The following is a 14,261-nucleotide window of genomic DNA, read 5'->3' as shown; positions in this document are numbered from 1 at the left end:
TCTGTCTTTCCTGCCGCCGTTGGTCTAGTACAAATCTGAATAGGAGACCAGGTAACGTCCGTGTGCCGCCTGCCCTCACACCCGGGCCACATGGGCGCTGTGTCCATCCTCACGCCTGCTCCCTGCTGACCCGCACCCTCCATCTGTCTGTCTGCGGGCTGCGGGAGGCCGGCGCGCCCCCGACACGCCCCCTTTCCTTCCCGCAGAGCGCCAGGACCGCGGGAGAAGCGCAGGGCCGGCCGCCGCGGCCCACCCGGGCCTGTCCTCGTCCTCATCCTCCTCCTCGGCCCCCGAGCACCCAGACCCGCCGAACAGCGACGTCTCCCGCCTCATCGACCAGGCTGCGCTGTCCCTGGACAGTGAGCTGGGCAGCTCCATCTCGGCGCTGCTGGGGGACCAGCTGGACGAGCCCGGGGTCCTCGCGGAGCCTGCGCCCCCGCCCTGCCCCTCTCGGGCCCCCGCCGCCCAGGACTGGGCCGCGCTTTGCTTCTGCTCGGCGGACAGCAGCCTCGTGGAGGTGGACGTGGACCCCGGGACCGTGTCCTTCGGCGCCTGGGACGCGGCGCGCCAGGGCCCCGGGCCTCGGGGGTCCCCCTCGGGGCGCGTGCCCGCGGCACCCCCTTCGCACCAGGGCCCCGCTGCCCCAGGACTGGGTCAGCACCTCTCCCGGGCCCCGGCACCCCCCAGCTGTCCAGGCGCGGAGCCCAGCGGGAAGGGCGCGCGGGGGCCGGAGGGCAGGGGGTGCCCGCGCCCGCCCGCGCCCGCACTGCCCAGCCCGTGCAAGTCCAAGAGCCTGGGGGACCTGACGTCTGAGGACATCGCCTGCACCTTCGAGGGCAAGTACCGCTGCATCAGCCGGAGCTTCGTGGGCGCGCGCCCGCCGCCCAGGCCCGGCGCCGACGCGCTCACGGAGCAGCTGCGCAGGCTGGTGTCTGGCGAGCCCGAGGCCGCGCGGCACGAGGCGCTGGCCAGGAAGCTGTCCTCGCGCAGCCAGAGCCGCGTGCGCAACATCGCCAGCCGCGCCAGGGAGCGGGACGCGGGCCGGGCTGGGGGCTCGGCGGGGGCCGCGCGGGGCACGGGGGACGCAGTGGGAGCGCAGGGCGCCGGGGTCACTGGGGGCGCGCAGGGCCCGGGGAGCACCGGGGGCGCGCAGGGCGCAGGGGGCACCGAGGGCGCGGCGGTTGCGGCCGTGGTTCTGCGCTCCAAGCCCCGTGCGGGGCAGCCGCTGGGTGCGCGCCACTCCACGGGCTCCTACATCGCCGGCTACCTGGGTGCCAGGGGCGCCGAGGGCCGCGGCGTGCCCGAGGGCTGCGCTGCCCCGCGGCCCGGCCGCCTGCACCCGCTCTGCGCCCAGGGCCGCGCGCTTCAGGCTGAGCCTGGCGGGGCCAACAAGCCCGAGATCTATTTCCTGCTGAGGCTGTGAGGCCTCGCATCCACCCTCGGCGGCCAGGACGCATGGGCCAGGACGCACTGTCCGGGACGCACCGCCTGGGCGCACCGGCCAGAACCCATGAAGAGGGACGCACCAGCCGGACGCACTGACCGGGACGCAGTGGCCAGGACACACCAGCCCAGAGGCCCCGTCCAGGACACACCAGCGGGGGCCCACCGGCCCTCACCTCCGCGTCACCCCACGCCAGTTCCAAGGTGGCACTCGCACCGGCCCGGGGCCTCCCCAGATGCTCCACCCCGTGCCCGTGCCCAGTCCAGTCTGTCCCGTCTCCTGCCAAGGGAGGGATTTTTATTTCATGACCAGTGTTGTTCCTGGTTTCCCTGCATCCTGGAGAGACCCACACACAGTTACCCACACCTAGTTCAGGTCAGAGAGTGGCGGAAGCTCCACCGACCAGGCCCCGTGCCGGGCTCGCCAAAAGCCTCATTGCAGAGGCGTGGGGAGAAGGGATGGTGATGAGTTAGAGCCAAAACATCTGTGACAGGCAGGATGGCTTTATGTAAGTCTATTACGTGCTTTTGCTGATGGCTCTGTGTGTCATGTGGACATGTCCGTCTGAATTACCCGATTAAATTAAACCCCCGGGGAGGCCCTGGGCGCGGGGGGCACAGGAGCAGCTGTGGGGGAGACCCCGCCCTCCCACCCCCCTTCCCGGCTGCCTGGGAAGAGCCTTTCCCTCCCTGGAGAGAGAAGCAGCCCTGTTCCCCACGTCCTACTCACTGTGAATCCATTTTCTAGCTGCACATCCCCGTGTCCCTCTTGGCTTTTTGTATCATTGCAATGATGTTCTTGGAAGTCATGAAAATGTGATTAAAGCCAATTTTTCAGCACTGGTGCTTCCTTCCCTCCTGGTGACTCCTGGGCAAGGCAGGCCTGGGCCTGGCTCCCTGGGTGCTCGGAGAGAGCCCAGTGCTGCCGGGTTTCGGCTGCAGTTTGCGTCTCAGTATTTCCATTAGGCTTTTAAAATTAAAAAAAATTTTTTTTTATTGAATTACCATGAGATACAGTTACAAAGCTCTCATGTTTGGGTTTCGGTCATACAATGACCGAACACCATCCCTCCACCAGAGCACATTCTCCACCACCAGTGTCCCCAGTACCCCCCCCACCGCACCCTCCCCTGCCTCCGTGGCAGACACTTCCTCCCACACTCTACTTTTGGGCCTCATGGTTTGCAATACCGGTACCGAGAGGCACCACATTGGGTCCTTTGCCTACTCCCAGCACTCGTCTCCCATCCCGAGCATCCCTCCAACCATCACTGGCTCAGTGACCCCTTCTCTGTTAGGCTTTAAGGACCACGCTTATCAGGTGACTCGAGAAGAAACCAAATGTAGTGAATTTCTGCGTTTCTCATTTTAAAGATGACCCCACAGAGTGACTGGGGCGGCAAAGCCCCCCGCTGTCTCCTGGCGGGTTGCCTGCTGAACTCGCACGCGCCACCCTCACGACTCCTCTCTCGTCTTTGCTTTGTTTCTGTCTCGTCCACTTTCTCTGCCTTTTGTGGTTCTCGCTGAACTTTAAAAACCCCGTTTCCTTTCCTCAGCCCACAGCTCTGCTTGAACCCATTCCTGGGGACCGTGGCTGCAGTGCATGCGTCACTGCTGGCCCCCATGTGCCAGCTCTGCGTCGGCCCCGGTCATGCCTGGTTCCCTTCCCCCCCCCCCCCGCCCCTGCTGGGGGTCTCCGTTCTGTGATCCAAGGCCGTGGTCTGCCATCGTCGACACGGCCGTCACTTGACCCTCTCGGGGTCAGTCCTCCTGCCCTCAGCCCTGCGCCCGCGGCAGCTGCCCCCCCCCCCCCCCGTGCCCGAGGGTGCCCGCTGTGAGCAGACCCTAGGCCCATTCCCCCCTTTGGCAGCCCCTGATGGGGGGCTGGGCCCTGGCTCCTCACCCCCGATGCCCGGTGCTGGCCCGTGGGAGAGGCCAGTGGACACCTGCTCCCTGCGGGGGGCAGAGCCCTCCGCCCCCGCTCACCGGGCCTGCTCCTGCCTCTCTCCATCAGCTTGGCCACGGGTCCCAAAGGCCGTGGAGGGAGCTCAGAGAGGCCTGGGGGCGGCCCCACGTCACGGCGGTCAGCAGCGCACCCTCGCGGGCACCCCGCCGGGCCGACAGCTCCCCTGGCTCCCCCGGCCGCGCCCACCAGAGCAGCGGGCAGCAGCCTGGCGTGAGGGTGGCCTCACCGGGGGTGCCCTCGGCGGGTGCGTGTGGGAGGGCACTGCAGACCGCTCGGGAGCCAGTGCAGCTGCCCGCACCAGTGGGGGCTTCTCAGGCCCAAGTGCAGAGACACCTCGGAGTCCCGGGAGCACAGAGCTGGGAGCAGCCTCCAAACAGCCACACCCGTAAGTGCTGAGCTTGCTCCACGGGCTGCCGCCCCCGCCCAGAGCCGTGCTGGAGGGGCCCAGAGCTGGTGGACAGTCCCTCCTGGTGCCGTGCGGGCAGCTGGGCTCCAGGAGCCAAGCCCCCAGGGCGCTGTCCCACCCCAGGCTCTGCAGCAGCCTAGGGCACAGTGCCAGCCGTCTCGGGGACATTGCAGAGTCTGGCAAGACAGGACAGCAGAGGGCATTGGCCCTGCCTGTGTGTGGCTAGTGAAGGATCCGTACCTGCCACCGCAGAGGGTCCCCCAAACCTCACTCTAAACACAGAGCCAGGAGTCAGCCCCGAGCACAGAGTTGAGAGTCAGCCCTGAGCACAGAGCCAGGAGTCAGCCCCGTGCACAGAGCCGGGAGTCAGCCCCATGCACAGAGCCGGGAGTCAGCCCCGAGCACAGAGACAGGAGTCAGCCCCAAGCACAGAGCTGGGAGTCAGCCCCGAGCACAGAGACAGGAGTCAGCCCTGAGCACAGAGCCAGGAGTCAGCCCTGAGCACAGAGCCGGAGTCAGCCCTGAGCACAGAGCCAGGAGTCAGCCCTGAGCACAGAGCCAGTAGGCTGCCCTGAGCACAGAGCCAGGAGTCAGCCCTGAGCATGACTGGGATAGCCCCAGCCTCAAATAAATAAGAAAATAAATACATGAGCTTTGAAACTAAAAGCTGAGGCGGTTTTCTGGACAGTAACTTTTTTTTTTCTTTTTGGGTCACACCCGGCAATGCACAGGGGTCACTCCTGGCTCTGCACTCAGGAATCATCCCTGGCAGTGCTCGGGGGACCCTATGGGGTGCTGGTTGCCTGAACCTGGGCTGGCTGTGGCGAGGCGGAGCCCCTGCTGTGCCCGCCTTGGCGTCTTCTCCTGGGGCTTGTGGAAATTGGTCCTTCCCACGTCCCAGTGCTGCAGGCTAAGGGTCCGCAGAGACCATGAGGTCCAGGGCGCCCTCACTGAGGAGGCGTGCAGCGCTCCAGCGTCCTCGCACCCGCCTCCCTCGAGCGGTCCCCCAGCCCCTGGGCCCGGCCTCTGTGTGGGGCTAGGACTGGGTAGAACCTTCTGGAAGGCGGCAGAGGGGCCTCAGCCCTGCAGAGCTCAGGAGGGCCAGGCCTGTGGGGCCGTGCTGGTCTCCGGACGTGCGTCTGGTGGCTGTCACCAGCCCCCTGGCAGGGGCTTGTCTGAGGTGGGGCCACCGCAGGCCCTGGGGACTTGCCCAGCGGACAGAGCTGGGTGGGCAGGACCAAAGCCCCTGTAGCACAGAGCCTCGAACCCAGGCCAGCGCTTGCTTTTGAGGCCCAGGACACTCTCGGCTGCCCTGGTTCCTTCGCCTCACCTGTCCACACAGCTTGGCTCTTGCCGGGGACGCGGCCTCGTGCGCTCGGTCCGCCTGGACTCCGTGACCCCTGCCAAGACCCCCGACGGACCGTGGGCCTCTGCTGTCCGGGCTCCCGGGCCCGGCTGGCTCGCCTCTGTCTGACTCTGGCTTCCAGACGGAGGACCCTGGAATGCGGGTGGGCAAGGGTTCCCGTGAGTTCTGAGTGGTGCATATTTATGAAAGTCTGGAAATTTCTGTTAATTCAGACGAGCTCACAGTAGCGCTGAGCATGTCCCCAGGGAGGTGCAGCCGTGTGGAGAATGAGCTGCTCCCTGCCACGCGTGGCGGTCCCAGCCCGGGCGGGACAGAAGCGTGCCTTTCCCACTAACCCTCTTTCTCGGGCAGCCGAGAGACCTGCCTGCTGGGGCGTGGGGGCCTCGTGCCGGTTTCGGGGGCTTGTTTCTCGGGGCAAACGGACAGGCTCGTCCTTGCCTTTGCTTGCGCCTGAGCGATGGCACCAGACACGCGGACTCAGGGCAGTGCACAGTGAGGCTCTGGGCAGGCTTTTCCCGGGCTCTGCGTCTCAAACCCCCCCAGCGCCTCTGGCCGGAGTCTGTCCCAGGACCCCGAGTCACTCTGCTCCCAGCCGCCAGGGGCTGCTCTAACCCTAGTTGCCTCGTCAGAGTGGCTTGCACCTTCGTCTCCCCAGACAGACCCGGACGAGGACACTGGGTTTTCTTCAGGGCCCCGAGGGACCCAAGCCTGGTCAGGTGAGGCCTGGGGCTGTCTGGGGCTCAGCGCCCAGGGACAGGCCGGGGGACAGGGCGGGCTCCCGGGACACGGCGTCCGTCACTGGCGTCTCCCGGACCGTCAGCTCCTCGCCGTGTCACGCTTCTCCTTCCCTTTGGCCTGTGGTCCTGAGTCAGGCCCTCTGGCGGCAGCCCCTTCCGCTGGCTCTGTGGAATCCCCTCGAGTTCTTCCCCTTGTGCTGCGAGTGGCAATGTCCGTCTCGCGCTGGGCGGGTAGCGGGCGGAACAGTACCACCTGGTGTCGATGCGCCTTCTCCACTGTCCCTTTGACGGTGCTGAGAGCTGCAGTGAACATGGCCGGCAGCTGCTGTTGGTCAAGGTCGTCGTGGCTGCTTTCTGCCCTGCCAGGGCCGACTCCCGGCTCTATGCTCCGGGGTCACTCCTGGCGGGTTTGGGGGAGCCAGTGTGACGCCGGGGATAGAACCCGGTCAGCCACTCCCCACTGTGCTCTCTCTCAGCCCCTCTCCTGTGGCTTTCCTCTGGCCAGAGGAGTTCGGGGCCTTCACAGTGAGAGCTGTCTTCCCCGAATCCCAGGGGGCAGTGCCCGGCTCTGTCCACTCCCTGGCTGGGCTGCTGAGGTCAGCCGTGGCCATGGCCATGTGGGCTGTTTATCACGGGCTGTGGCGTGTGGGATGTGCATGGTCTGGGCCGTGGCGTGTGGACTATTTATCATGGACCGTGACATGTGGGCTGTGCATGTCCCAGGACATGGCATGTGGGCTGTGTGTGTTCCAGGCCGTGGCGTGTGGGCTGTGCATGTACCGAGACATGGCATGTGGGCTGTGCATGTCCTGGGACATGGCATGTGGGCTGCGTGTGTCCGGGCCATGGTGTGTGGGCTGCGTGTGTCTGGGCCGTGGCGTGTGGGCTGTGCATGTACCGAGACATGGCATGTGGGCTGTGCATGTCCTGGGACATGGCATGTGGGCTGCGTGTGTCCGGGCCATGGTGTGTGGGCTGCGTGTGTCTGGGCCGTGGCGTGTGGGCTGTGCATGTACCGAGACATGGCATGTGGGCTGTGCATGTCCTGGGACATGAAATGTGGGCTGCGTGTGTCCGGGCCATGGTGTGTGGGCTGCGTGTGTTCTGGCCGTGGTGTGTGGGCTGCGTGTGTCCGGGCCATGGCGTGTGGGCTGTGTGTGCCGACCCCAACTCTGTGAGTCTCGCTCATGCCTCCTCCTGCCTAGCAGGTGCCCACGGGCAATGAGCAGGGCTGTGCGACCGCCAGCCTGGGCGGGGGGTGCTGGAGGTCCCTGGGGGTCCCGGCTCTGTCTGTCTGTGGCCTGCTGGACTCGGGTGCGGGCAGGAGCAAATGTTGGTGGCTCGGTGCTCCGGGCTTGTCCCTAGGGCAGCGTCCCCTGCGGCCCTTTGCTCGTAGGGAGGCCACACTGGCCGCCCTCGTGGCCTCGTCCTGCAGCTGCAGGCTGGGCCCGCTGCGTGCTCTCCCCGGCCCCGGCTGCCTCCCCTCCACGCGCCGTGGCCTGCTGTGGCCCCTGGGCCAGCTCCCTCCCTGTCCCCAGCAGAGCCCAGAGCTGTTTCCTGCCCACGGTGGTGGGGCTCTGACGGCAGGGCCAGGGCCGGCCAGAGCCGTTAACCCCGAGACCCCGGGGGTCAGAACATGCCGGTGGGGGCCTGGAGTGATAGCATAGCAGGTGGGGCATTTGCCTTGCACGCGGCCGATTTGGGTTCAAATCCCAGCATCCCATATGGTCCCCTGAGCACCGCCAGGAGTGGTTCCTGAGTGCAGAGCCAGGAGTAACCCCTGTGCATCGCCAGGTGTGACCCAAAAACCAAAAACCAAAAAAAAAAAAAAAAAAAAAGAAAGTGCCGGTGGGGTCTCGCGGGGGCTGGGCAGGAGGAGCTGTGCTCTCAGACATGAGGGAAATAGTTTATTGGTTTATTTACTTGGTTTTTGCCCTCTGACATGCTCTGTGCTCAGGGCTTGGCCTGGTGGGGCCTGGGGGTCCACAGGGGGAGCTGGGGGTGGAACCTGGGTCAGCCGTACGCCAGCAAATGCTTCAGCACCGTGGAGAAATATTTTCAATGGAGGCAATAAACAGAAAGCAACTTAGCTTTCGGCGTTCAGGCCAGAGCCAGAGTTCTGCGCTTCTGCCGCTGACATTTCCTGAGGAATTTTTTATTCGGATCAAGTCGTATATTGATTAGTATCATCAGAATGAAGAAAAGCACATAGTTCTAATACCCATTAAGTGAAAGAGTTCTGACAATGGCAGCTTTGAAAAACCATTTAAATATAATACAGTTAAAACACATTTGCTGGAAAAACCTTTCTCGAATTAAGAAGAACCATTAACAATGAGGAAAAACGGCTTTATGATGCATCGGGAATCGTTAGAACTCTTTAGCTCACTCTAAACCAGAACTAGTTAGCGCATATTAGCAGTGGGAACGTCAGAGGTGGGTGGAAGCGAGAAAGCCGCAGGCCTCTGGTTTAAATGGGATTGTAAGGACTCGGTGACATTCATGAGCAGGAGTCCCGCTCCCTCGAGAACGTTTCTCTCCATCTCTGATTTTGTTCAGTGCTTCCTGCAGTAAAGTTAATGAAAAAAATCGAACAACAAAAAAAAGACTGCTTTTATTCTCCTGCCGGCTCAGACTGCTGAATTATTGATGGCACGTCGGCATGGCGCTGCCTCGGCCTCCGGTCTGCAGAGGAGCTGCCTGTGATTGTGATTCCGCCCTTCACCCCTCGCCGGGAGCACCAGACTGCTGGGCCTGTGAGGGTCGGAGCTCTCTGTGTCCCGGGAGTCACGGCAGGCCGAGGGGCCTGGGGTCAGGCGCTTGCCTTCCCGCCTCCACCCTTCACCAGAGCCTCCGAGTTTCCCCCACTTTAGAGGCCACAGGAGACTTTCACAGCGGGAGGGTCGGCGGGGAAGGCCCGAGGTCTGGTGTCCAGCGGCTCTGCGGCCTTGCCCCCAGGCTGGGGCCATGCTCCGGAGCCCGGGTCCTGCGCCTGTCTCCCAGAGACCGGCCTGCTGCACCTCCCCGGGTGCTCACACGGGCAGTGCTCCCCGCCCAACGCGCCTGCCCCCAGCACCTGCAGGGGTCCAAAGTCTCCCAGGCTGAGGGGCCAAGAAGTCTCAGCACATGCTGAGGGGCGCCAGCCCCCGAGCCCAGAGGAGGGAGAGACGCGGGTCTGCAGGAAAGGGGGTCGTCTGCTGCACGCACACAGGGCCCAGAGGCCCGCTGCCCGCGGGGACGGTCTCTGGCGCTGGTCGGGGGGCAGCGGAGGTCACGTCCGGCCCTGCTCAGGGGTCACTCCTGGTGGGCCTGCCCCCTGCCCCACCTCCTGGCTGTTCTGGGGAGACCCTGCCCTCTGCGGCCGTGTGCAGGGGTGGGGCAGCCCGGACCCCGGCCATCTCCCACAACCCCCCCTCACTGGGTCAGGGGGCTGCGGCTGCCCTCTCTCTCGGGTGGGGGGCCCTGGGGAGCAGGACCAGACCTGCCCCTTCTGGCCAGCTCGAGTGGGTGGGGGCCAGAGAAGACGGCCCACCCCGGGGCCTTGAGGCTGGCTGGGGGGCCTCACGCCATGGGCAGGAGGACCCTGGAGAAGGGGATCCTGCCTCGGGGAGGGCAACAAAGAGGGGTGCGGTGGGCCCCGTCCCCCCACAGGTGTGAGGGCCCAGGGAGATGCCTGGAAGGCCCCTTCGAGGGCCTGGACTGGGCGGGGGCCTGGGGCTGGGACTAGCCTTCCCGAGGCAGCTCTCGGGGGGCTGGCCCTGGCCCTGGCCCTGGCCCTGGCCCTGGCCCTGCCCCTGCCCCTGGCCCTGCCCCTGGCCCTGCCCCTGGCCCTGGCCCTGGCCCTGCACCTGGCCCTGGCCCTGCCCCTGCCCCTGGCCCTGCCCCTGGCCCTGGCCCTGCACCTGCCCTGGCCCTGCCCCTGCCCCTGGCCCTGCCCCTGCCCTTGGCCCTGGCCCTGCCCCTGGCCCTGGCCCTGGCCCTGCCCCTGGCCCTGCCCCTGCCCCTGGCCCTGCCCCTGCCCCTGGCCCTGGCCCTGCCCCTGGCCCTGCCCCTGCCCTTGGCCCTGGCCCTGCCCCTGGCCCTGGCCCTGGCCCTGCCCCTGGCCCTGCCCCTGCCCCTGGCCCTGCCCCTGGCCCTGCCCCTGCCCCTGGCCCTGGCCCTGCCCCTGGCCCTGGCCCTGCCCCTGCCCTTGGCCCTGGCCCTGGCCCTGGCCCTGGCCCTGGCCCTGCCCCTGCCCCTGGCCCTGGCCCTGCCCTTGGCCCTGGCCCTGGCCCTGCCCCTGGCCCTGCCCCTGGCCCTGGCCCTGGCCCTGCCCCTGTCCCTGCCCCTGCCCCTGGCCCTGCCCCTGCCCCTGCCCCTGCCCCTGGCCCTGGCCCTGCCCCTGGCCCTGGCCCTGGCCCTGCACCTGGCCCTGGCCCTGCCCCTGCCCCTGGCCCTGGCCCTGCCCCTGGCCCTGGCCCTGGCCCTGCACCTGGCCCTGGCCCTGCCCCTGCCCCTGGCCCTGCCCCTGGCCCTGGCCCTGGCCCTGCCCCTGCCCCTGCCCCTGGCCCTGGCCCTGGCCCTGCCCCTGCCCCTGCCCCTGGCCCTGGCCCTGGCCCTGCCCCTGGCCCTGCCCCTGGCCCTGGCCCTGCCCCTGCCCCTGGCCCTGCCCCTGGCCCTGGCCCTGGCCCTGTCCTTGGCCCTGGCCCTGGCCCTGCCCCTGCCCCTGGCCCTGGCCCTGCCCCTGACCTTGGCCCTGGCCCTGGCCCTGCCCCTGGCCCTGCCCCTGGCCCTGGCCCTGACCCTGGCCCTGACCCTGACCCTGGCCCTGGCCCTGCCCCTGCTCAGTGGACAGAGGCAGTTGCATAAATTTCACAAGAAGACAGGCTACGCCCCACTGTCCCCACTGTCCCCCACTGTCCCCACTGTCCCCCGCACTCCCCCTCTGTCCCCCACTGTCCCCACTGCCCCCTCTGTCCCCCGCTGTCCCCCACTATCCCCACTGCCCCCACTATCCCCCGCTGTCCCCCACTATCTCCACTGCCCCCGCTGTCCCCCGCTGTCCCCACTGTCCCCCGCTGTCCCCACTCTCCCCACTGTCCCCCACTGTCCCCACTGTCCCCCACTGTCCCCCACTGTCCCCCACTGTCCCCACTGTCCCCCACTGTCACCCACTGTTCTCACTGTCCCCCGCACTCCCCCTCTGTCCCCCACTGTCCCCACTGTCCCCCACTGTCACCCACTGTTCTCACTGTCCCCCGCACTCCCCCTCTGTCCCCCACTGTCCCCACTGCCCCCACTGTCCCCCACTGTCCCCCATTGTCCCCACTGTCCCCCACTGTCCCCCACTGTTCCCACTGTCCCCTGCACTCCCCCACTGTCCCCTCTGTCCCCCCCTGCCCCCACTGCCCTCTCGGTCTGCAGGTCGCCTTCTCCCGTGGTGGCGGCTGTGGCACTGGAGAAGGCCCTCGAGCTCGTCCCAGGGTCCGGCTTTGGACTCACACTCCCAGAGTCGACCCATCTCTCTCCTCAGCACGGGCGGGAGAGTGGACGAGGGTCAGAGCTTGCCCCAGGCCCCAACACAGCTGCGCCTGGCCACACCCAGCCCCCCACGGCCACGGACACCACAGCTGCCGCGGGGTCAGCGTCTGCTTCAAAGTCCCCCACAGGCTGGATGCCGGCCCTGACCCCAGGGTGGGGTAGAGCCCTGTCCACGAAGGACGCAGTGTCCAGGCAGGAGCCGGGCTCTCCCCTGGCGAGGGCGGGAGGCTGCGGGAGCGGGTCCGCCCAGAGCGCGCGAGGCCCACTGTGGCCACCAGAGGGCAGCAGCCACTAAGGCAGCGCCCGCCCTGCCAGGCCCAGCCCGCGGGCACCGGGGAGCAGAGGGTCAGGAAGGCCCTGAAACAGGGGACTTGACAGCGCTGGCCGGAACATTCCGGGGCCCCTGGCCATTTCCGGAGCTGGAGCCTGGGTGGTGACCCAGGTACTGGCCGGCTGGCTGGTCACCTGCCGCCCCCACTGTCCCTGTGCTGCGGGAGGGGTGAGGCTCTAAGACCCACCAGGGCAAATGGGGGGTATCTGGTTCCGGCCAGGAGCTGGACTGAGCGGACACTGGGGTCACGGCCGGGACCCGCGCCAGGAGAACCCCGCGAAGGCTCGAACCCTCGTTCTCCTGGGCTTGGGCTGTCTGGCACTGGGGCCGCCCCCAGGGCTGTCTAGGGCCCCTGCAGGGCTGGGGCGAAACAGCCTCTCGCAGCAGAGCACGGGGCCCTGGGCCGTTTCCCGGTTCCAGAATCTACTGGTAGGTTTCTCCCCCAGGCGGTGCTCGGGCTGACTCCTGGCTCTGTGCTCAGGGGCCACTCCTGGCAGGACCTGGGGACCATCTGGGTGTTGGCTGCGTGCAGGTCAAACACCTCAGCTGCGGCACCATCTCACAGGGCATGTCTTGTTTGTGTTTTAGGAGGATATTTGTGTGTGTGCGTGTCTGTGTGTTTCTGTGTCTCTGTGTCTGTGTGTGTGTCTGCGTGTAAGGCTGTGTGTCTGTCTCTGCATATGTATGCATCTGTGTGTATGTCTCTATCTGTTCCTGTATACATCTGTGTGTCTGTGTATGTTTGTGGGATCTGTGTGTGTCTCTCTATGTGTGTGTCTGCATGTGTGTCTGTGTATGTCTCTGTGTATGTGTCTGTCTGCGTTTACGAGTGTTTGCATGTGTGTATGTGTCTCTGTGTGTGTCCCTGTGTGTGTCTATGTGTCTGTCTGCATGCGTATGTCTCTGTGTGTGTTTGTGTGTGTGTGTGTGTTTGTGTGTATTTTAGCGTGTGTATACATGTCTGTATATGTCTCTGGTGTGTGTGTGTGTGTGTGTGTGTGTGTGTGTGTGTGGACGCTGCTCCTGCCGTCTGGTGTCGCACTACTTTCTGGGAGCCCCTGCCGGGGCTGCCTTGCACCCTGCGGCTCACTGGCCGTCTCCTGGGCTCAGGGTGGGCTGACCGCCTTGACGGAATGTGGATCCCTGACTGAGTGGGAGATGGGGCCGAAACCCCATGGAATAGTCACTTTTGACTTTTTGGAGGCCCAGGAGGAAAGAGAAAGAGGTCGGAGAGCCCGGGGCCGGGGTGGGCCTTGCCCCTGGTTCTCCTGCCCCCCGTGAAGCCCCCGAGCGAGGTGTGGGCCGGAGCGGAGGCCGGCAGCCAGATGCCGCCCGGATTTCGAAAGCAATTCTGGTTTGGATTTGTTCAAGAGATGTGATCAGAACTGGCCGAGGGCCACTCTCCGGGGGGCGGTGCGGGCGGCGGGAGTGGGCAGGCCTGTCGGGCTGCCCGGGGTCAGCGCCGGGGCCCGGCCAAGACGTGACTCAGCACTGAGGCAGGCGGACGCGTCGCCCATGTGTGCAGCTTATGTGGCCTCTGACGGAGACGCAGAGAGCCCAGCGCTGGCCAGAGCCCCGAGGCTGGACGGACAGGGAGGCCGGTGCCGGGCGAGGGGGGACGCAGAAGGCAGAGAAATGAGGACCAGAGAAGGAATGTCAGACATCTCATTTAAGTCAGGTGTTTCCAGGCCCAGAGCACGATGAAATCTCCAATGAAACCCCATAAATCTCCTGCACGTCCCCTGTGCCTCTGACTGTGACCTGTACAGCCCATGCATCCCCACTTCCCGTACTCGACTTTCCTCTGCATTCCTGGGCATACTCTGTGCTCTCCCTGTATATTCCACGTATCTTCCCTCTGCATCCCCTATATATTTGTGTATATTCTGTGTATATTCCCTGTGCATTCCCCATATGTTCCGGGTATATTCCCTGTGCATTTCCCTGTATGTTCTGGGTATATTCCCTGTGCATTTCCCTGTATGTTCCAGGTATATTTCCTGTGCATTTCCCTGTATGTTCCGGGTATATTTCCTGTGCATTTCCCTGTATGTTCCGGGTATATTTCCTGTGCATTTTCCTGTATGTTCCGGGTATATCCCCTGTGTGTGCATCCCCTATATATTCCGGGTATATTCCCTGTATATTCCAGGTCTATCCCCTGTGTGTGCATTCCTTATATATTCTATGTATATTCCCTGTATGTTCCGGGTATATCCCCTGTGTGTGCATTCCCTGTATATTCTGTGTATATTCCCTGTATATTCCGGGTATATCCCCTGTGTGTGCATTCCTTGTATATTCTGTGTATATTCCCTGTATATTCCAGGTATATCCCCTGTGTGTGCATTCCCTGTATATTCTGTGTATATTTCCTGCATATTCCCTGTGCACTCCCTGTCTATTCCCCATGTACTCTCCGGGTATCCCCTGTGTGTCAGTCCCTTGCACTCATTGCTTTGTCCTTTCGTGCCCCAGAGGAGAGGGAGATG

General features: G+C 65.1%; 1 protein-coding gene across 6 annotated transcripts in view; it reads left to right on the top strand.

Annotated features, from left to right (window-relative positions):
• PLCH1 (phospholipase C eta 1) overlaps nt 1-2,384 on the top strand; it is a 51,700-nt gene extending 49,316 nt beyond the window's left edge. For 5 of the 6 annotated variants that reach the window (XM_055128706.1, XM_055128707.1, XM_055128705.1 and 2 more), the window contains one exon: nt 207-2,384. In XM_055128706.1, coding sequence (XP_054984681.1) covers nt 207-1,423 — 1,217 coding nt within the window. In that variant the 3' untranslated portion in view covers nt 1,424-2,384. Of the gene's footprint in view, nt 1-28; nt 52-206 lie in introns of all 6 variants that reach the window. The other variant, XM_055128710.1, reaches the window with a different exon arrangement.
• The last annotated feature ends 11,877 nt before the right edge of the window (nt 2,385-14,261 follow it).

This window comes from Sorex araneus, chromosome 2 (genome assembly GCF_027595985.1).
Source record: "Sorex araneus isolate mSorAra2 chromosome 2, mSorAra2.pri, whole genome shotgun sequence".
NCBI classification, from domain to species: Eukaryota; Metazoa; Chordata; class Mammalia; order Eulipotyphla; family Soricidae; genus Sorex; species Sorex araneus.
This window is presented reverse-complemented; position numbering and strand designations above follow the sequence as displayed.